The 22,349-nt window shown below is 45.4% G+C and overlaps 2 protein-coding genes across 5 annotated transcripts in view; one reads left to right on the top strand and one right to left on the bottom strand.

Annotated features, from left to right (window-relative positions):
- RNFT2 (ring finger protein, transmembrane 2) overlaps window positions 1–8,397 on the bottom strand; it is a 42,264-nt gene extending 33,867 nt beyond the window's left edge. The window contains exons 1-4 of one of the 4 annotated variants that reach the window (XM_084649035.1): window positions 8,307–8,397; window positions 5,830–5,908; window positions 5,080–5,380; window positions 4,893–4,951 (exon numbers count right to left, since the gene is read on the bottom strand). In XM_084649035.1, the coding sequence (XP_084505161.1) occupies window positions 4,893–4,939 (47 nt within the window). In that variant the 5' untranslated portion in view covers window positions 4,940–4,951; window positions 5,080–5,380; window positions 5,830–5,908; window positions 8,307–8,397. Of the gene's footprint in view, window positions 1–4,892; window positions 5,381–5,829; window positions 5,909–8,306 lie in introns of all 4 variants that reach the window. The other 3 variants (XM_084649033.1, XM_084649036.1, XM_084649034.1) reach the window with 3 other exon arrangements.
- A 24-nt stretch (window positions 8,398–8,421) lies between these two features.
- On the top strand, window positions 8,422–21,743 carry SPRING1 (SREBF pathway regulator in golgi 1). The gene is made up of 6 exons (XM_084649485.1): window positions 8,422–8,549; window positions 9,147–9,490; window positions 12,075–12,228; window positions 15,370–15,521; window positions 17,958–18,071; window positions 19,866–21,743. Exons 2-6 carry the CDS (start codon window positions 9,317–9,319, stop codon window positions 19,947–19,949), a joined length of 678 nt encoding a protein of 225 aa, XP_084505611.1. The 5' UTR covers window positions 8,422–8,549; window positions 9,147–9,316; the 3' UTR covers window positions 19,950–21,743.
- Window positions 21,744–22,349: the final 606 nt, after the last annotated feature.

Genomic DNA, 22,349 nt, shown 5'->3' with positions numbered 1-22,349 from the left:
GTTGCTTCCCCCACCCCCGTATGGGTCATAAAGTTCCTGAGCTCCTCGCTGGCTTTTTAAATCAGTGTTGGAGGGTTCCCAAAAACAGCTCAGTTACCGGCCAATTCAAAACTGTACATCATCTCTAAAATGGTTTTGATAGTAAACACATAGTGTATGCAAAACACCGTGGGCGGTGGTGTACATTTTTTATCGGTACGAATCTGAGATGGCCACACTACCCATGAGTGAATTAACTGTGTCATCCCAAATAAATGACCTAACAGCTCCACTTGCCAGGCTCTTCCCACTTTATTTAAGGGTGACCAACTGCCATCCTGGCACTGTCTGGAGGGAAAGCCAAATGACAACAACATGGGTGTAGGCTACCCCACTCCTAAAATAGAAGAGGTTAAAAGCAGCTCTGGAGAGGGCTGTGGCTGGCTGATTGGGGAAGCAGCCGCAGCTGGGCCACACCCCAATCAGGCCCCAGCTGGCCTGTATAAAAAGGCTGTGAGCCAGAGGCCCAAGGAGTCTCTCTCCAGGCTGGGAGAGAGCAGGGCCTGGCTGCCTGCCTGACAGGGGTCTGAGGGTGGCGCAGTGCTGGGGAAGGAGCAGGCTGAGCGAGGCGCTCCAGGCGGCAACTCCCCAGGCTGTAGGGCCTAGTCCAAGGCAGAGGAAGACAGTGGGTCCGAACACCCTTGCCTATGATGAGTGGCCTTTACACTGCAGTCTGCCCCAGGGAGCAACAGCTTGGTGATGACTGGCACTAGCCCAGACTGAGGCAAGGTGGGAACAGTGGGTTGGGGATTCCCCAGGAAGGGGAGACCCAGAGGCAGAGTGTGGGGGTACTGCCAGGGGGCAGAACCCCAGAGAAAGGGGCACCAGGGTCTGTGAGGGACACAGGGGCCAGAGCTGTGTGGATCACCAGCCTGCAGAGGGTGCTCCAGGCTGGAAAAGAGCTAATTCCCAACGACCAGCAGGAGGCGCCGCAGGGGTGAGTCTGCCCCTTCACAATGGGGTAGAACAGCCAGAAAGAGCAACTTCCCTGTCACATGACCCAACAGGGGATTTAAGGGAAGAGACTATCCACCTGCATTTGTTTTGGTGGTGCACATAAATTTCATGTTTCACTGATAAATTATGCCCTGAGACAAGGGTCTGAAACAGACTTCAGCACAGCATTTGTCCCTTCCTGTGCTGGGGATACAGCCCACCCTACAGAGAGTTTCCAAGAAGAAGTTCAGGAATCTCATTATTTCATCCTAATGCCACATGTCAAAGGAAAATATGCTCTGTTTGTCTGTGCTCAGTGGCATGGCTCTACAGTGAATGCATGGAAGGTCTGACCCCATGTGACAGAGGAGACAATTCCCAAAGCAAGTCGCTAGCGAAGAAAATGCCCAGTGCAAAGTAAACACTTATAAACACTGACAGAGAGAGTAAAGAATAAATACAAAGATCAGCAATAGGTTGAACCCACAAATAGACACTCAGTGCAGCGCTACAGTCTCTCCGGATCCTAATCCCTGGAAGCCTCCAATTTTAGAAACAGTGATCACGAGCTGAGATTACACAGGCGCATACAGTGCCCACACCTTCCCGTAGCCCATCTCTCCCCCCCGAGCCCATAACGCTCCCTAGACCTCTTACTTGGCACACAGCTTTGCCTTTCATCTTGCTCTGGAACCAGCTCCAGCTCCCTCTTGGGCACTTTCCCACTAAGCAAGCTCTAAACAAGGCTTTTCATAGTCACACCCCACTCCCAGAGTCTCTGTGCAGGCACCCGCAAAGACTCAAAGCAACCAGATACTGTACCTTTTTCTATGGTTCAGAATTAACCAGATACATACTGGATGACACACTTAATGCCTTGAATCAGGGTGGGACACCAGTAGCAATTCTGTATTTATCTCCAAAAACATAAACATCGACAATATAACATAGCTGGGGCAGCTCCATATGCCAATCAAGTACACTGATGTTGTTTGGAACAATGCTATTAAGACTCATGATTATTCCTCCAGCAGGGAAGAGGTTAACTAGCCACTAGTTAAAAAGGGATACTGTGAAGGTAAACATTATGGGTGAAATCTTGGCTCTCCTGAAGTCAATAGGAGCTTTGCCACTGACTTCAATGGGACCAGTATTTCTATATATACATATATATATATTTAAATAACCCTTGCCCATTAGTTAGTGAAAGTTAGTGAAAATATTTGATTGTATTAAAAATGAAAGTTTTTAAAGTCCAGTTTACTTTACATTGCTTACTTCTTGTATTTGATAATGATACAAATCCTGAATTTGTACAGCACCTTTCATGCTAATCAATCCCAAAGTGCTTTACACATTTTTTACTGACTGGGGGCAAGCCTCACCTCATGTCAGAAGGCCCATGCAACATCCTATTAACCACTCAGCTCCCAAAACCTCTGTTCCAGTGCTCAGCCCACACACCAGACTATATGCCAGGTAGGATCATGGGAAGTGTGAGGTGACAAAACTAGAGGTTGGCCAAGAACATGAAAATAATTTAACAAGTGCAGAAGAGACAGGCCATGTATTTCTAAAAGAAAAGTTACTCTCCTGTCAGAATTTGACCAGGAGACCAGATTTAACCTGCTCTTGTGAAAAGTATTATGATCATTAAGTATTCCATAAGTGGTCAGGATCTTTTGCTTCACATTTCACTTCACAGACATTTCCCTCAACTTCACAGAAAAATGAGACTGGTTAGTTTCACTTTTGTTTCTGATTAATTTCATTTCCCATTCTTATGCACTAGCTCAAGAAAAATTTAACATTGAAAACCACCACCACAATAAACCTGTGTTCACTGAAGATATAAAAAAAGATTAAAAATAGAGGAGGCATACCTTTATCTAACCATGTACAAAGGGATAAACCCTGGTTTAAAGAAGGTCTCAGGGACCATCCAAAATCTTCATAAAATTTGGGGTTGTGCTAACCGGGAGTTTCAGTCTACTGAAGCACCTAAGCTCCGAGGAGTTGCAGGTAAGTTCTTAAGGAGTTCCACAAGAACATTTCAAGAACATAGCTGTAGAGGACCTCCAATCCTACAGAAAGAAAAGGAGTACTTGTGGCACCTTAGAGACTAACCAATTTATTTGAGCATGAGCTTTCGTGAGCTACAGCTCACTTCATCGGATGCATACCGTGGAAACTGCAGCAGACTTTATATACACACAGAGACCATAAAACAATACCTCCTCCCACCCCACTGTCCTGCTGGTAATAGCTTATCTAAAGTGATCATCAAGTTGGGCCATTTCCAGCACAAATCCAGGTTCTCTCACCCTCCACCCCCCCACACACAAACTCACTCTCCTGCTGGTAATAGCCCATCCAAAGTGACAACTCTCTACACAACGTGCATGATAATCAAGGTGGGCCATTTCCTGCACAAATCCAGGTTCTCTCACCCCCTCACCCCCCTCCAAAATACCCACACACAAACTCACTATCCTGCTGGTAATAGCTCATCCAAAGTGACCACTCTCCCTACAATGTGCATGATTATCATGCACATTGTAGGGAGAGTGGTAATCAAGGTGGGCCATTTCCAGCACAAATCCAGGTTTTCTCACCCCCCCACCCCCATATACACACTGTGTATGGGGGTGGGGGGGTGAGAAAACCTGGATTTGTGCTGGAAATGGCCCACCTTGATTACCACTCTCCCTACAATGTGCATGTATATGGGGGTGGGGGGGTGAGAAAACCTGGATTTGTGCTGGAAATGGCCCACCTTGATTACCACTCTCCCTACAATGTGCATGATAATACACGTGTGTGTATGGGGGTGGGGGGGGGTGAGAAAACCTGGATTTGTGCTGGAAATGGCCCACCTTGATTATCATGCACATTGTAGGGAGAGTGGTCACTTTGGATGAGCTATTACCAGCAGGATAGTGAGTTTGTGTGTGGGTTTTTTGGAGGGGGGTGAGAGAACCTGGATTTGTGCAGGAAATGGCCCACCTTGATTATCATGCACGTTGTGTAAAGAGTTGTCACTTTGGATGGGCTATTACCAGCAGGAGAGTGAGTTTGTGTGTGTGGGGGGGTGGAGGGTGAGAGAACCTGGATTTGTTCTGGAAATGGCCCAACTTGATGATCACTTTAGATAAGCTATTACCAGCAGGACAGTGGGGTGGGAGGAGGTATTGTTTTATGATCTCTGTGTGTATATAAAGTCTGCTGCAGTTTTCACGGTATGCATCCGATGAAGTGAGCTGTAGCTCACGAAAGCTCATGCTCAAATAAATTGGTTAGTCTCTAAGGTGCCACAAGTACTCCTTTTCTTTTTGCGAATACAGACTAACACGGCTGTTACTCTGAAATCAATCCTGCAGAGTTTACTTCCAAATCTTCAGCACTTAGGATCCCCACAGGACAATAGCCTAAAGTTCTTTTATGGAGTTTAGAACTTCCACAAAAGTAGAGCCTCAGTCAGTAAAATCTTGATGGACATAACTCTGGCTTATCTGAAATTTGGTTATCAGGAGTTTGAGCTAGGCCGAATTTGAAAAATGTTTAACTGTATGTATACAAAACTAAATGTTGGGCCTAAACTATGTTGACCATGTCTCTTTAATAAACAAACTGTAGGAACCATGGCGTAGGATTTGCAATAGTGGATTGGCCCACGGGGTCATCTGATCTGATATTCTGCACTGGGTCATGACAAATGGTTTCACTTTTCTATGAAACATGAACTACCTCCCAATGTATCAGCAAGCTTTGCCATGTTATAGATAAAGAAGGAATATCTTCCGTTAACCCTGAAGCTTTTACCTTCTAAAAAGGTATGAGATACACCAAACAAATTAATCAGAATATTGCCTATTGGAGAGGAATGTGGAAGAAACATGAGAGGAAAGAAGACTTACCTTTCCGGAGGAAGGCTATCAGTGTTGCTGCTGTGCCGTCTCTGCATTTTCCTTAACACCTTGAAACACAGCACACTCAACATTAACGTTGCAGATCAGCAATCCCCAGCGGGACTAGTAACAAAGGCCCAGAGGGTCAGAGAGCTGTGACACCCATTCACCCAGTGACATGGTTAGCAAAAATCACCTGCTTCTCTGAACAGTGGTTCAGCAGTGTATCAGTTTTTTTGGCACACTAGCAAAAAACAACTCTTGAAAGGTATTCCGCTGACATTCGGTAGCGCACAGAAACAGCTCTCCAGTCGGGGCAGGAAGGAGCCAGATCACATTCTATAGCACCAGTAACAAAGTTGAAAGTCACAGGGACTTTAGAATCCTACGATGAGATGACCTGAGAAGGGACTCCAGGACAACCGACAGTAACCCTAGTTGTGACATACAAATTGGCTGTTTTCTGTCTAGGAATAAGATCTTTTCCTCCTCTTCTTCTGAAGGAGTTTTCAGGGCAATGTAAAGCACAACAGGAGAGGGGGGAAAAAAGTAATATTTTATGAAAAATGCAGTCATATCAGGACAACACAGTTTTATTTTTTGCTACATAGTGCATCCCTGGTAAATCACATAATTCACACTAGCAAACTTTCCAGGCTTCCCTTAAATATGTGCATATATGAAAGATCAGATCATCTTTTGGGCACTGTCAAGTTATTTAATAAACTAGGGTCTGGCGTAGGAGAAGAATAAGCACAGAGATTATAATAACCTTAGACTCTTGGCTATAATAGCCTTTCACAGAATTGGGATGAGGTTTTATTTATTTTTTATTCTCTTTCAGGCAGCAAGTTGGAGTCCATGAAACTATTTTTCTTAAATAATCATTCTGCTTGTTGACTTAAATCACTTTGATTTAACTCAATCCACCCTAGTAAAGACATACCTTTATTCTGGTGATATTTCCCAACTCTCCCTCAAGTATCCTAAGCTTGTTTGACGTGTAGCCTATACTTCGTGGGAAGCTATAGAAGAAAAAAAAGATTTAACTTCAAAATTTTTTCTGCTCATTTTGCCTTTGTTGCCATATTCCTCATCCCTCATTCTTTATTCCTAAGGCCACACATGGAAACAGAATAAACATTTCTTTGGCCAAGAAGCAAAAGGCCATGCAAATTGTATCAAATACAGACTTTATCCATTACATTAAAAAATCCTGGTCCTCCAACTTACAACACGTGAGCCGACGGATGCACATACAGGGAAGTCAGTGGGGCTAGGTGCAGGCAAAGGAGTCCATCTGCATATTGTAAGATGCAGGAGCAGGGTCAAAATAAATACTTTACATAGAACCTTTCCTCCCAAAGCATTTCACAAGATTATATATATACACATAAAGATACACATATTCCCGCCCCCCCATATATATCTCAAGGCTGAAATGCAGCCAGCTCAAAGGTGGAGCTAAGTGACAAACCAATGAGGAGAGAAGAATATTTTGGCTAGAATACACAAGCAGATGCCTGTACTATTAAAGAGTACCAAAGGATTTTGATATCTACAAAACCCAGAGAGGACCTTGGTTTGTAAAGCCTGATCCTGAAGATTACAGTTTACTGTGCATGTCTTTGTCCTATACCTCAGAAGGATGAAGGGCTGGATAAGAGTCAATAGCAAGAAGAGGATCTCAGCATTTCAAACAGCCATTCCATCTGACATTCTTTTACTGAATATTTTCATAATTAGAGAGAGAGAGAGTTGGGAAAACCACAAATTGCCTACTAATATGGCTGAAACTACATTATACAGAGAGTACACAGATGGGCTGACAGACTCGTGAGCTTCAAGAAAGTAATTCCATTCAGGAGCTTTGGTGACTCTCTAAACCACAAGGACTGTTCTGATTACAAACATCTTCTTTGTAACTCATGGCAGCCCTTTGTTTATATACATTTTTGAATCCAAGGTTGTGTTTTAGGGTTCAGAATATATTATAAAAGATACCCCGCCCCCTCCCCGCAAATAAAATTGAAGCTGCAATCATGGTGACAGTACTTAGCATTTTAACAATAATTTACCTTTTCTCCCCCCCGATGCTGTGTAAATGTTAACCCATTCTCACAACACCCCTGCAAGCTACATACACAATATTACCCCCCTTTTACAAATGGAGTGAGACAGAGAGTGGTTAAGTGACTTGCCCAAGGCCTCAGTCTGATCCATGCAAGCAGATTCCTGTGCCTATGCACAGCCACAGGGCTCCACGTTATAGCAGAGATCTGCCCATGCAGGTCTGATCGCAGGATGAGAGCAGAAGTCAGTGTGAGAACTCAGGAGTTCCTGACCCCTCTCCCAGCCCTGAGCTCAGTCTGTTGGGGCACCATTAGCTTGTGCTATAGGGTGACTATCCATCAATTTGTCTTTGCAAATGTTTTCCCCTACCAAAGCCAAGCATGGTCCTTTGCAGAGGGACGTCCTTTTAGGCATCAGCCATAGTGGGGGCAGTAAAGAGAACCGCAAAGCGTTAGGAACCAAGACTAACTCGGGATCCAATAGGACAGCTGATCTTTGGCCTTGTACCCAGTACTACAAACCGAAGGCCAGATACCATTGGGGTAGATACCATCTCAAAAGATACCTAACTTAAACACTGAATGATTGAGTTGTGTCTGGATTTGGCAGTTCCACATCCTGTTGTGACATATGGTAATTTTGCACCTGCTGTGCCATATGCACACTAGCATTTATACCAGGAAAAAACAAACCAGGCTACATACTTCTTGCTAACAGAGGACTTTGGATAGTCAAAGATTGCACAGTATTCCAATGTTCACATCCCAGGCAAAGAGTACCATACTAATTAGGTATAAGAACAGCATGCTCTAAGGGGTCATATTTGCAAAATAAATTGTTTTTATTTTTATTATTTGTATTTCAGTACTAACTAGAAGCCCCAGTCAAGGACTAAGGCACCATTGTGCTAGGTGCTGTACAAACACAGAATAAAAAGCAGACATGCAAACCTTCTTGTCTGTTTATTATGCACACACACAACAGGGCAGGCCTGTCCCGATGCCTCACAATACGCTGCAATTTGAAGCTAACCTAACAAGGGTAAGGCTGCAGAGTGTTTGATCTGATGACCGACTATTTTCTCTGGCTGCGCTCAGGCTTCCCCAGCTATTACGAGATTTGACAAATGAAACTTGTGATGAAGGAGGTGGCTAAACAATTGCGGGGGGGTGGGGGGGGGTTGGGTAGGGAAGGAGAGGAGAGGAATCTCCCCCTTCTTTGAACGCAGCAGCACAATAAACACGGATACCACAGAGTCACCATCCCACCCTTTTAAAATGCAGGATTTCACTCTCGAAAAACACACCACGCTAGACAGGAGGACAGACAGCACCGAGCCCCTTCACCTACCCTCACAATCCAGCAATCACAAGCTCCATCGCCCAAACCCTGCCAAGCCAACGGGGAGAAACAAAGCCACCCACGTGACTGGTGACTTCCGATCCCCCCCCGCTTCCAGGAGGGACACAAAGTAACTTCCTTCCTCCCTCCCTCCCTCTTCTCCCGCGGCCTATCAGACTGGGGCGACGGGCGCCGCGGGTCCTGCGCCGGAGCGGGATCGGGATCCGGATCCGGATCGGGAGCGCGTTGCGGGTGGGTTTCGGTTCCTTTGGTGCAGGTGACAGGAGCAGGGAGGGGGCGGGTTAGCGGCGCTGTAGCTTCCGATTCGGCGCTTCGGAATCAGGGACTCCGTTTGGGTTTTTTTTGGTTGATCCTTTTCTGAGAAAGGAGGCGAGGGTATTTCCCCCCCCCTCCCCCGTTGGATATGGGGGGAAGGACAGCTCGGTGGTTTGAGCATTGGCCTGCTAAAGCCAGGAGTTCAATCCTTGAGGGGGCCATTTAGGGATCTGGGGCAAAAATTGAGGATGGGTCCTGCTTTGAGCAGGGGGTTGGACTAGATGACCTCCTGAGGTCCCTTCCCACCCTGATAGTCTATGAGTGCCTCTACTTCACGCTAAATCTGTGCGTAAAGATAGTTAGATGGACCTGGCTGCAGCTGAGACTTCCCTTTGCTTTTTAAGTGTGTTCCCTCCTGAAGTGTGTCCCCCCCTAAACAGCTCGGTTTAAACATTTGCTCACGCAGGGAAAGCTGCGGCTTTTCTCTCTGTGTTTAGTCCCAAACTCCTGGTGAGGATTTTAAGTGATAGCTTTTATGTTCAAAGGGTTTTTTTTTTTTGGTTTTTTTTTTAGTGTTCTTCCAACTCCTCCAGAGACTTCTCCGGCTGGTTCAGTGTGCAGCTGATTGATGCACTCCTGGAAACATTAGTTTACCTCTAGGAATTCTTTACATTCCCCGCCTAATGGAGCAAGTGCAGTGGCTGAAGGATAAATGAGAAAAATCCAGGGAGAATCAGAACCTGATGCAGGTAGTGCAACAAGGGGAAAAACCCAACAGAGCAGTCTCAGTGAAGGTGTATATGGGAATGGTGCACTTTCTGTCAATGGTGTGGCGCAGGCTGCTGAGGAAGCGTTGGGTCCTGGGTATTGTATTTGGACTCTCCCTCATCTATTTCCTTACCAGTACCTTCAAACAGGTCAGTATTGGTTTTCTTCTTTGTCTTTTCCCCCCTCACTGCCCCATTTCTCTGTAAGTCTAGGCCCAGCCCTACAAAAACACTTAATGTCAAATATGGTGCTTATTACTGCTGGAAGCGCTCCCATCGTATGACTACAAATTTGAAATAAGTATTGCATCTGGTGATGGCTGCAGGTTTGGGCCCCTTGTCTGTAAGCTCCTTGAGATAGAGAACATCCCCCCACCCTGCCCAAAGTAAGGGTAAGTTTACCCTGTGTAAACTTGCAGCACATCGTAAGAGATTTTAAAAATGATTTCTCTTGCAGGTTGTAAATTATTTGTGGTGGTTAGCAGAGTGACCTAAAAATAATATGCTGAAATACTAAGATTTTTTTTTAAAACTTGTGTTAATGATGGATCTCAAAATCTTATCATGGGTTCCTTTTGTTCCACCAACATCTTCAGTAAGATTTAAGGGGTACTGTTAGTAAGTTAGGAGCCTGAACCTGAAACTTTGTGTCAAGTGAACGTTTAACATCACTAATACCTTATAGCAACGTGTTCGTGGGATCTAAAGGGCAACTGGAAAGTTTTATGGGATCAAAGTATTCTCTTGTAATGTATGTTGTGAAATGCCATTCCAAGCAGGATAACAGCATTGTGCATAAGGGCCAAAAAGTAAAACTAACTGCTCCAAGCAAAGGCCCTAATTCTACATTAGGAGCCATGCAGGCATAAGGGCCTGTAGTTGTAAATCTGGTTGAAGGATTGGGACCTCAGTGAGCTGCTGAAAGAGAGCAGATATCATAAATGGTGAAAACTAATGGGAGCTGAATACTTAACTCCCTTAGGTGACCATGAAAATCTCTACATGTGTAAATTCATTATTTTCTTAAATGAACTAACCTTCTTTTATTAAAGGTCAGGACATTTTCCCCCCTTGTAAAAGAGCTTTGTTTAAAAATATCCCTGAAATTAGGTCTTTGTTTAAAGAAAAATACAGATTCCTGCTGGTGAGACTTGCTCTAGAATTGTTACAATCTTAGGATAAGTCCAACATGAGGCCTAAATTTCTTGACGCCTGTTGTATTTTCTTAAGCAGCACCCACATAAAACCCTATTCTTTTGGTCTGCAGAGCTGCTTTAAAGGTGCATGTGTAAGATGGGTTTCCAAAGGCAATCTTGAAATGTTTTGAGTATCTGTCCATCCTCAAATGGACCTCGCCTGGCTGGTCTTGAACTGCCTCTATCATATATCACAACATCTTTATTTGAGGTGAGGTAGAAAAAGCAGCTTTGTTTGTCTGACCTGTCTGGAGCAATAGTAGATCTTGCAAGGGAGAGTGTTTTAGTGACTAGAACATGGGGGCCAGGTGTCCGGATTCTTGGTTTCTGCCCTGGCTGCCGCACTCCCTATATGACTTGAGTAAATCAGTTAAGCTAAGCCAAATTTTTACAAGTGGTCAGTGATTTTGGGTGCCGAGCATCTGCAGGACCTGATTTTCAGAGGTGCCGAGAAACTGCAGCTCTTTTTGACCTAAACTGAAGTCCTGCAAGGGCTGCACCAATGAAAATTAGACCTTAGGTGTTTCAAGTTATCCAAAGTTAGTGAAAAGAAAAAGAGTTCTTGTGGCATCTTAGAGAGTAACAAATTTATTTGAGCATAAGCTTTTGTGAGCTACAGCTCACTTCATCGGATACTTCTGGAAAATGTAGGCTTTCAGTGCTCTATGTCTCAGTTTCTCCCATCTTTAAACTGGGAACACAATATTTAATAAATCTCTCCAGAAGTGGGTAGCAAGGCTTACTTCAAAGTGAACACTGACCAAGTACTTTGGGATCCTTGGATGAAAGGTACTACAGAAGTACACATTTTATTGTTCTTAGTGTCCCTGCTTTGTAAAGATGGCTGATGGGGGATGGAAAGGAGAGAGCATTCTTTGTGTTACTAGGAAGAGGGTGAAACAACTTGTAATGTAGATTACTTAGAGAAGGGAATGCTACTTTTATGGCCTGAAATAATGTCTGAGGAACATTGTGTTAAATAGTTCTGCACTTAATATCTACAGCCCCCTTAATTTTTATGGTGCTGGTTTAATGTTACATGCAATATGTGGTAAACCACTGTTTTTGACTGTCGGTGTGATATCTCATACTATGTTAGTTTCTTGCAGTTTCCTTCTGTCTTGGGAATTGCAACAATTAGAGCAGGGGTCTCAAACTCAAATGACCATGAGGGCCACATGAGGACTAGTACATTGGCCCAAGGGCCGCACCGCTGACCAACCCCCCACTGCCCTGCCCCTGCCCCCACCCCACCCCTTCTGTGAGGCCCCACCCCTGCCCTGCCTCTTCCCACCCCTTCCCTGCCCCCATTCCAACCCCTTCCCTGCCCTGCCCCCGGTGTGCACTGGGCCAGAGCCGCTCTAGGTAAATGCTGGAGGGGGCGCGGGGGTCTCGGGGAGCTGGCAGGCAGCAGAAAATAACGCTGCAGGCCGTGTGTTTGAGACCCCTGAATTAGAGTTTAGCTGAGGGAATGGAGCGCAGAGTTGAGTAAGAGAAGGGAACTGTGTGTTAACTTGCATTGCTGTGGTTTGTTGCAGGAAGAGAGGACAGTACATGATCGGAATCTTCTCCAGGTACAGGAACATGAGCCCATCATGTGGAAGGTGCAGTTCAGCCTGGGAAATAGCAGTCAGCTGAGTAACCAGTGCAGAAATTCTGTCCAGGGGAAGCTATTCATTACGGATGAGCTGGGTAAGGCCACTGATAAGAGCCTTTCCTGCAAACCATAATGCTCAGCACTGTGTGTACCCTCTGATCTTTGCTGGGACCCTCAAGTAGCAATTCCCTCCACTCTCATGCATTCCCACTAGAGTAAATTCTTCTGTTGTAGAAATGTTGACTCAGATTTAAGAATTTTATTAAGATGTTTAAAAAAAAAAAAGGTACAGAGTTTAAGCATAGAAGTTTCTGGTTATCAGGGAATAACATACAGATTATCAAGGGGTGTGAAGTTCAGTTTAGGATCGGATGGCGTAAGAAATACATAATCTGCAATATCCCCTATTGGGGTTAAAAGGTTAACGGGTCAAAGTACAGACACTGAGATATGCGGGTATGTTGTTCATATAATGGCTATGTTCAGCTTCCTTGCAATAGGACACCCCCTTGAATTGAAGCACGGGATGTTCAGTAATGGCTGTAGGTACTTCTGGGGTGAATGCAGCAACTATCTTAACAGCACGCCAGAGGTAGTTGCATACATTCCTGATCACCCTTCACTTCATCTGGAGACCATGTTCTATTATAGGGAAGTAGCATTTGAGACATTTCCCATAACAAAATAATTTACTCTAGTGGGAATGCACTAAAGTGGAGGGATTGCTACTTGAAATTTGAATTTAGCCAGGACAGTAAAAACTCCAGTCATTGCACTTTTACGTATTTTTAAAAACACCATGCTTGGAATTTTGGTTCAGTGTTGACTTGGGGAAGTGAATAGAATGCTTTCTGCAGGATTCACCTTCTGTAGCACTTAAATGGACTCATCCAAATTCTGAAGCTGACCCCATCCCTCCTTAGCCTCTGAGATCTAACTGGTTCATAATGTGAGATGGCTTAAGTGTAGGTGACATTTCCACCCTAGTTCCTTTTCATGTTTTATTGCAACAAAACCCTAAGATCACTGGCCACCCATCCTTATCAAATGGTCATTTTAAAGTTGTTTGAATGTATCTAACTGGTCTGCCCCTAATAGGAATGCAGAGGGCATATTTCATAATGGCATCCGTTAGAGGTAAAATACATGCAGTTTTTCTTTTAAAGGTACACTACAAACATCATCTTTCTTTCTTTTGGCTTGTCTGAAAATGATTCACGACTTGCTCAAATGCTCAACTAACCTCATTGTTTTATTATTGCAAATCTGTTTTTAAGATACTTACAAGCGCAGTTCCCCTTTAAGTTCTCTGACTCACTCTTGAGTACACTGCCTTGTTAAGTTAATCAGCAAGCTCCCTCTGTCCCAAGCCCTGTCATGTCCCACTTTGCTCTATGGAGATGGGGTAAGTGGGTTCAGAAGCAAGGGGGAGGGGGACACCCTGACATTAGCCCCCGTCTTCTTCCCTCCTGCCCCCCTCCCTCCCCAGCAAGCAGGAGACTCCAGAGAGCAGCTCCAAGGCAGAGGGCAGGAGCCGCACATGGCAGCGGGGGGAGGGACAGCTGAACTGCTGGCAATTGGTAGCTTGCTGGGCGGCTGCCGCTCAGGGAACTTAGGGGAGCAGGGAGCTGATAGGGGGGCTGCCAGCCCACCCTGGTTCTAAGCCCCCACCAGCTAGCTCCAACGGGCTGCTCTTCCTGCAAGCAGTGCACAAAGCGGACGCCTGCCAAACGAGGTTAAAAGGGAGCATTGTGCAACTTTAAATGAGCATGTTCCCTAAGTGATCAGCAATGTAACAACGAAACAACGTTAACCAGGACGACTTTAAGCAAGGAGTCTTGTACAAGCTTCCCCCACAGACAGCTTTGCAATGCACCTTGCTCTTGTTCCAGCACTGGGCTTTTCTTGACGAGAGGTCGTCATCAGTCATGCAAAAATTGTGTAGTAGCTTTTGTGATGTATGCAAGTAGAGACTAAACTGAGATCTACTGCAGGGTTCTCAACATTTTTCTTTCTGAGGCCCCCCCAAAAGGCTATAAAAACTCCACAGCCCACCTGTTTTTTTTCTGCATATAAAAGCCAGGGCCGGCGTTAGGGGGCAGCAAGCAGGGCAATTGCCCGGGGCCCCATGCCATAGGGGCCCCTGCAAAGCTACTTTGCTCAGCCTTCAGTTTTAGCCCTGGGTGGTGGGACCCAGGGCCCTGGGCTTCCGCCCCATGCAGTGGGGCTTCAGCTTTGTGCCCTGGGCCCCAGCGAGTCTAATGCTAGCCCTGATTGGCGGACCCCCTGAAACCAGCTCATGGCCCCCAGGGGGCCCCAGACTCCCGGTTGAGAACCACTGGTCTACTAAACTCGCTGTCACTTGTGAGTCAAGCTAGGATTTGAATGCCAGTCCCCAAAGTTCCTAGTTTACACATTCCCTAAAACACTGAGGCGATGCTACTTCTTCAGAAAGGTTCATAATGGACCTACTCAGTTAAGCCTCCTCCTAAGTGACAAGTCCGTTTCGTACGCAGGGTATATCTAGACTGTAATCATGGGGCATGATTGCAGCGCAAGCTGATATACCTAAAATAGCTTTAATTTGCTAGTATGGGACCCGGAGCAATGAAGCTGCTGCAATGTGAACGTCAGTGCCGGCTAGCCTTAGAAGTACTTACCCAGGATTTCAGTTGGATTTGTGCAGCTCACACTGCCACGGCTTTGCTACTCCGGTAGCCAAACTAGCAAGATTAAAGATAGTTTGGGTATGTTGGATCAAGCGACAATCGCACCCGGGGATTACTGCAATCGCTAAACAGTGTGTATTTGGGACAGTGTTCGTTTTCAGATTGAGAGGGGCAGTGATCTACCTGGAGAAGTATTGGGTGAAATTACTATAACCCCTCCCCCCCGCCCAAAAAAAAAAAAAAAAAAGCACTACGTCAAATTAGGAAGAGTGTAAGTTTTGGTCCTTAGAATGTATTTTAGTCCAATATATTTATCTACAAAGAATTATTATAGTACAGACTGGCCGTAAGATTCATTATTTCCAAATAGCATCTGCTGGGCCACCTGGTCATATCAGTCATTGGTGTACAGCAGCATTCCTCAAACTTGGCTGTTCTCAAATGATAGGGTCCTAATCTTGTACATGCGCTCCTTATGAGAGCCCCGTTACGTTCCATGCCCCTGCTCCAGTGGGAGGCGCAGCAGAGTGGATTCTATAAGTTACTCCTTTTTCCTCTGTTTTTCAGGCTATGTCTGTGAAAGGAAGGACGTGTTGGTGAACGGCTGTTGTAACGTCAATGTGCCTAGCACAAAGCTCTATAGTTGTGAGAGCTGCCTGCCCAACGGTTGTTGCAGCGTGTACGAGTACTGCGTTTCCTGCTGCCTGCAGCCCAACAAGGTGCGTGGAGCGCCTCTTTGCTTATCCTGTTCAGACGGCCGGCCACGTGTGTACGCTCATGGTGAGGGGACCTGGACATGGGGGAAAGCCTGCTAGGACCCTGTCAGAAATTGTCTCACAATAACCGCTCGAGCTCTGTGGAGGATGGAAAGTCCATTTTGCGAGGGATTTTGAGATTTCTTCATTCCAGTTAAGAAAGAGAGGCAGTAAATTTCAAAATTCTCCATGAAAGAAAATTTTTGAAAAATCCATTTGTCGCCATCCTCCCTCTGAGTCCAGGTGCCCTCTTGGCAGCATCCATCAGTCAGTGTGTCCATTGGCTGTTCTACCTTATAGCCACATAATCACCCAGATATCATTTCAGGTCTCCAACAAGGAGAAGTCAACCATTCCTGCAGTCAGCTGGTAGCCCTGGCCTCCTGGCAGGGTGGGCACAGCACAGTCTCGGGCTCTGACCCTCTGGGTGTGGGCAAAGCACTTCAGCAGTCTGTGGCCCGCTGCCTCCTGGCTGGGGCAAGTAGCAATAGGCTAGAGCTCTGGCCTGCTCAGCATGGGCAGAGCAATTAACGGTTTATAGCTCTCAGCCTCCTCGATGGAACAAACAGCAACAATTATCTATGTTGCTGGCCTTCTGGCCTAAAGGTTAGTGCACTGCTAGCCTCTCACACAGGGCTGGGGGCAGGGGATCCGGGCCCACCCTACTCCACCAGGTCTCAGCTCAGGGCCCTAGCAGTGGCAGGCAATCCCGCCACTGGGTTGGCAGGGAAACATGTGGTAGCTGCCTCACATCCCGGCAGCACAACCAGACCAAAATCTTCTTTCCCTGGGCTACTTCCTAGCAGTTCCTGCTGTCGCTACTCCATCACTGCTGGGACCTGGCTCTCAATCTCACAGTCAGGCAGGCCTTCCTCTGGTCTCTCCCCAGGGTCTTCCATCTCCTGGGGCAGTGGTTTGCCTTTTCTCCCTGCTGCCTGTCGCAGGCTTTGCTGAGGGTTCAGCTCCCTGGGAGGGACGTCTGCCTCCTTTCCTGGTGTAGCCACAACTGAGCCGCAAATAGGGCGGGGTGGGGTGAGGTTGGTGGTGCCCACCAGGGGGCGGTAACCCTCTTTGTATGAGAGGGAGGCCACTCTGCATCATTATTTTGAGTTAAATCAGTACATTTCCTTTTGACAAGATTGAAATGTTTCAGTGCACCTTTTTTATGTAATACAAAATAAAAAAAAAAATTCAAAACAAAAAGTTATTTCCAAACAGAAAAAAATCAGTGTTTCGTTCCAACTGTTTTGGATGTTTTGATGTCCTTGGAACTCTGTTCCTGGTTTTTCTCCAAAATGAAATTTTGGCAAACTGGCGTCATTTTTGTTAAGTATTCTGATTTTGACGGAACCGTTTTCCAGAGAATGCAAAAATGTCAAAGTTTTTTTCAACCCGCTGTAATAACAACGTCTTATACTTGTATTACACCTCTTATCCCAGAGGATCCTTCATAACTTTCCACTGCCTGTAAACTTATTTTTGGATGCTTAATAATAACCAAGTGTCAGGTCTGTAGGATGCCAACAGATGTCACCCTAAGACTGCAAGCTTATACCAGTTGACTATCCTGACATTCAGATACCTCCCCTAGAGAGGTGCAGATTGGATCAGATGTGCAACAAAACTGGCATCAGACTTTCAGGGGGGAAGGACTGCTCCTTTGCCACTTCTCCAGGTAGTGCTTAACCCAAGATGCTGGTGGCAGAAGCACTAGAGTGAAACGGAGAAGACTGCTGCTGCCAGCATGTCGGGTTAAGCACTACGTGCCTGCTCCTTGGTGTTGGTTTTGGGGCAGCACTGTGTATGTGAACAGCAGAGGCATGAGGCTGAATGAGCTTGGGGAGGTTGATACCTGGTAGCAGGGAATGTTGGCTTGGACAAACACAAACCCCTCTCCCTGTAGTGTCTGAGTGCCATGTAAACATAGATGAAGCTTCTCATGAAGTACAGAAGGGAAGTATTATCCCCATTTTACTGATGAGACATCAGGGAAAACCGAGGCACAAAGATTAAGGGACTCTGAATCAGGAAATGAGCCCAGATTTCCTTCTTGCATCACAGAGCTGCGGCCACAAGAATATCTTTCTTCATGACTCAAAGCTCTCCTTTTCAACGATCTTGCCTGGTCCTTGAGTATTAGCACTGCAGCACTTCCCTACATTCCATTAAGCAGGCACAGTCCAAAGCTACTTTGAACATTATTATTAAGAAATGGAGCACTGAGAAAGCATTGCTAATAAACCTTTCAAAAGACAATGTGAGAAGAAAAGTTTGGTGAAATTGTTCTGCTGTAACCTTAATTGTCAAACTCGCAGTGTATGCTAACAAAGAAATCCACTTTTCTCCATTCCCCTTCCATAACTAACTTACATAGGTGCTTATTATTTCTGCCTCTCTCAGCAACTTCTCCTGGAGCGTTTCCTGAACAGGGCAGCTATCGCTTTCCAGAACCTCTTCACGGCTGTGGAAGATCACTTTGAGTTGTGCTTGGCCAAGTGCAGGACTTCATCACAGGTCAGATGCTGCAGCATGTGAAGTGGAGGAGGGAAGGGAGGTGCCAAAAATATCTGAGAAGGTGGTGTTGATGCTCTAAATGTATGGGTTTGTCTTTACTACGGGGAGATCAATGCTGCTGCAATCGATGCAGCAGGGGTCAATTTAGCGAGTCTAGTGAAGTCCCACTAAATCGATGGCAGAGCACTCTCCGGTGGACCCTGGTACTCCACCTCTCCGAGAAGAATAAGGGAACTCGACTGGAGAGTGTCTCCCATCAACGCAGAGCAGTGAAGGCACCACTGTAAGTCGACCTAAGCTACATCGACTCCAGCTACGTTATTCACATAGCTGGAGTAGCGTAACTTAGGTTGACTTACCCCAGTAGTGAAGAGAAGCCCTATATTTCTTATATGTGCACATGTGAGTGCATGGCAACAAAAATGATTAGGGGACTGGAACACATGAGTTATGAGGAGAGGCTGAGGGAGCTGGGATTGTTTAGCCTGCAGAAGAGAAGAATGAGGGGGGATTTGATAGCTGCTTTCAACTACCTGAAAGGGGGTTCCAAAGAGGATGGCTCTAGACTGTTCTCAATGGTAGCAGATGACAGAACGAGGAGTAATGGTCTCAAGTTGCAGTGGGGGAGGTTTAGATTGGATATTAGGAAAAACTTTTTCACTAAGAGGGTGGTGAAACACTGGAATGCGTTACCTAGGGAGGTGGTAGAATCTCCTTCCTTAGAGGTTTTTAAGGTCAGGCTTGACAAAGCCCTGGCTGGGATGATTTAACTGGGAATTGGTCCTGCTTTGAGCAGGGGGTTGGACTAGATGACCTTCTGGGGTCCCTTCCAACCCTGATATTCTATGATTCTATGTGAGCCAACACTTGTACGCGTTGAGGTTGTCCTTGGGAGCCAGCCTTGGGAGAGAAGTGAGTAGCTTTCTCACTCAACTAGGGGCATAATGCCCTGCTAGAGCAGTACAGAAATGGACACTGACTTGTTCTTAGCACTAGAGACATGCTGTAAAGGGACTACTAGACTGAAATGCGGCCAACCAAGTACATTAGTCTGCCTGTTTCCCCAGCAGCTTTAGTAATCCTATATTGTACTGTAAATGAAACAATACATCTGGGTAATCACCACTGTAAGTCTGCTGACTGTAGAAATTTTAAGTGATGTTAAAAATACACAAACCAATGCTAGGTACTTATAATTAAAACCACCACCATTTCAAGCCTGTTTGGTTAGCAGAAGTCTTGTTTTAAGCAAACACGGTACCTGTTGGAAGTTGGTGGTGAGGTGATACCCCCACCTTCTTATGGTGTACTTAAGCAGGAGCTCCTATTACAAAGTAGAGATGATGCCTGAACCATAAATGAGGGATGATAGCTCCAAATGTCTCTAGGTCTTTGGGAAGGGGAGATCCAGTGTCTTGACTCTAGGTTCCTCTGCTATACACTTCTATATCTCAAGCACTGACTTGTTTTGTTTGTTTGTTTTTGAATAGAGTTTGATTAGAATGTGTGCACAGGAACTGGAGCAGTCTGACTCCAGCCTGCTTGGGTATTTACTCTAAAGGAGCTTCTGGCTACAGTTCAGCGATTGTGTGTTGTAATGTTGCAAGTAAATTTTTTTTTTTTTTAAGCTATGCTCCGTAGATACTATGATGGTGTGTCTGTGAAACAGCCATTGCCATATAAACACTACAGCCACCTTCCTTTTGTGGGAGAGGAATGAGGTATTTTACACTGGAGAGCTGCTTTTTAATAGCACATGTTGTTCCTAAGGGCTTTTCCCTCTCTTTCCAACAGAGCGTGCAGCACGAAAACACCTACAGAGACCCCATTGCAAAGTACTGCTATGGCGAGTATCCCCCTGAGCTCCTGCCTATTTGAAAGCTGCAAAATATGAACTTACATGGGGAAAACAAACTGAGGACTGGCGTCCGGAACAGCAAGACAAGAGCTTAAACTCTCATCTTGAGATTTCCAAAGACAAACAGAGTGATTTGCAATCTCAGCTTGGGACTTATTTCTGTGGGAAAACCTCTCCTATTAAGAGGGAAGAACAGGACAGACCTGCCATGGATGGGGGGAGGGGGGGGAATCCTTTGAATGGTTTAATCTAACTGAAGAGCTACCATTTAGGATACACGCAATGGATTTAGACTATAGATCAGCCTAGAAAAGGGCATAATACAGCCTTTCATCTATACATAGAAGTTAAATTATATTTCCAAAGAACATGGACTTTAGACTGACTGCTGTAGATATGAAGAGGGATTTTTTTGTGCTTAAAAGGTAAAGAATGCCTATGGAGCTTATTTCCTGGAGGACTTTTCAGCATCCACGATGCAGACTTTATATGTAACTATGAATTATTTATTGGGTTTATATGGAATAGTTGAAAGTATTGATGTTTCTTGTAGCCATTGGCTGACTCCTTCCAATCCATAGATTATCCTGGAGAAAGGTCATCCTTCATCTTGACCAAAATAACTCATCTCTCCCTTCTGTCAGGGGTTGTTTTTTTTTTTGTTTTTTTTTTACTGGAGCCCACCATCATAGTATTTGTGTGCCTCCCACTTTAAACTGGCAGAGCAAAGTGCCCTCTGGAATTCATGGAGCCTTCAGTTCCCATAACATGAGAGAGAAGGGAGAGCTCTGCAAGGGCTGGGGCTTTTTTGTGAATGGACACATATGCCATCCTAGCTAGGAAACCTTAACTAAAGAAAATCTCGCAGGGTAACCTGTAAGTCCTCCAACTCTTGATTATTCAGATCTCCTTGCCTGAAGAACTGAGGCTTCTACTGCTGGTGCTGCACATCTGTGTCGCTCCAAAATGCTTCGCTCCTGTCTTGTGCAGGGGCAGAAAGCAGAAGAACTGAGGTGTTTTGGGATCCTGATTGTAGTGAGATCCTGATGTAGTAAGTAATTAGACTAAAATGTCACGTGGCTCTAGCCCTCCTCTGAAGTTAGATTAGCAGCCAGTTTTGCAGTAGTTCTATTAACAGCTTATTAATGACGTTCCAGCATGGGGTTCTGACCTGCTGCTGGGAGGACTCTCTGGGTTGAGATTTCAATCTAATTAGCGTGCTAATTGAACACAATGTTGATTTCCCCCTGCAGTTTCCTATCTCTCTCATAGGCTGCAGTTTAAATCTTTCCTTCTGATGCCTCTGCGAGGCCAGTCTGAAAGAAGGGAGTTGGGAGAAATGTTTTTCCCGTCCTTCTAAATGCAGAGAGAATTTGTTTCCTGAAAGTCAGACTCCCTGGCACTGAGCCAAACTGGGCAGTTCTGATGTATACAGCACCTCACTCCTGTTCTCTTCCGCTCTCGGCTCTACCATATCTGTGCACCTTGTGTATTGCCATGGTTTGGACTTTGTGCTCATGTACATAAATACCTCTTATTCCTCCCTTGGGATAAAGCAATTTACCCAATTAAGAAATTAGAATAATGTGGCTGGTATTTTAGGACATCCCGTTGTTAAAATATTCTTTATCCCATTGCAGGGTGTTCTGTGTACTTATAGTTAAACTGCATGTGGCATAAGCGAGAATTAAAAAGTTACCAGCCATCTCTGATACGTGAAATTGTGAAAACTCACTTGCATTTTTTTCCTTATCCTTTCCCAAAAGTTTTCAAATGAGAGAAGGTCTTGGAAAATAAAATGTCCCTGGCCAGCACGTCCTATGGAAAGTCTTAAAAACTTGTATCTCATGGAGCTGTGACGGCAGAATTTTATTTGGTCACAATCCTTTCTCCCATTTGCTGCCCTTCTATGGCAACTTGCTGGAAGAAACATCATGGTACATAAAGTTGTATGTCTGTGCTTTTGGGTGGGCTTGGAGAAGCATGGTACTGAGGCATGGCAGCTGCCTACTGATGGGCAGATATAGCTGTGCCGATAAACCTTTACTGGCAGACCCCCCAGTGGAGATGCAGCTTATACTGGCAAAAGGACTGTGTTGCCAGTAAAACTGCATCTATTCCTAAAACTTAAGTTGACTGAGCTATGTTACTCAGAGGTGTGAAAAATTCACACCCCGAGAGATGTATTTAAGCCAACCTAACCCCCATGGTAGACACAGCTAGGATGACAGAAGCATTCTTCCATTGAGCTAACTACTGCCTTTGGTGGGGGGTGGATTTACTACAGTGAGGGAACAATTCCTTCTGTCACTGTAGCAAGTGTCTGCCCTACAGTGCTAGAGTGTCAGCTGGTAGCATGTGTCGTGTGTACATAGCCTCAGGCTTTTGCCTACATCGCTGTGTGGGTTGGGAGTGTGAAA

This window comes from Lepidochelys olivacea (assembly GCF_965140295.1).
Source record: "Lepidochelys olivacea isolate rLepOli2 genome assembly, chromosome: 15".
NCBI classification, from domain to species: domain Eukaryota; kingdom Metazoa; phylum Chordata; order Testudines; family Cheloniidae; genus Lepidochelys; species Lepidochelys olivacea.
This window is presented reverse-complemented; position numbering and strand designations above follow the sequence as displayed.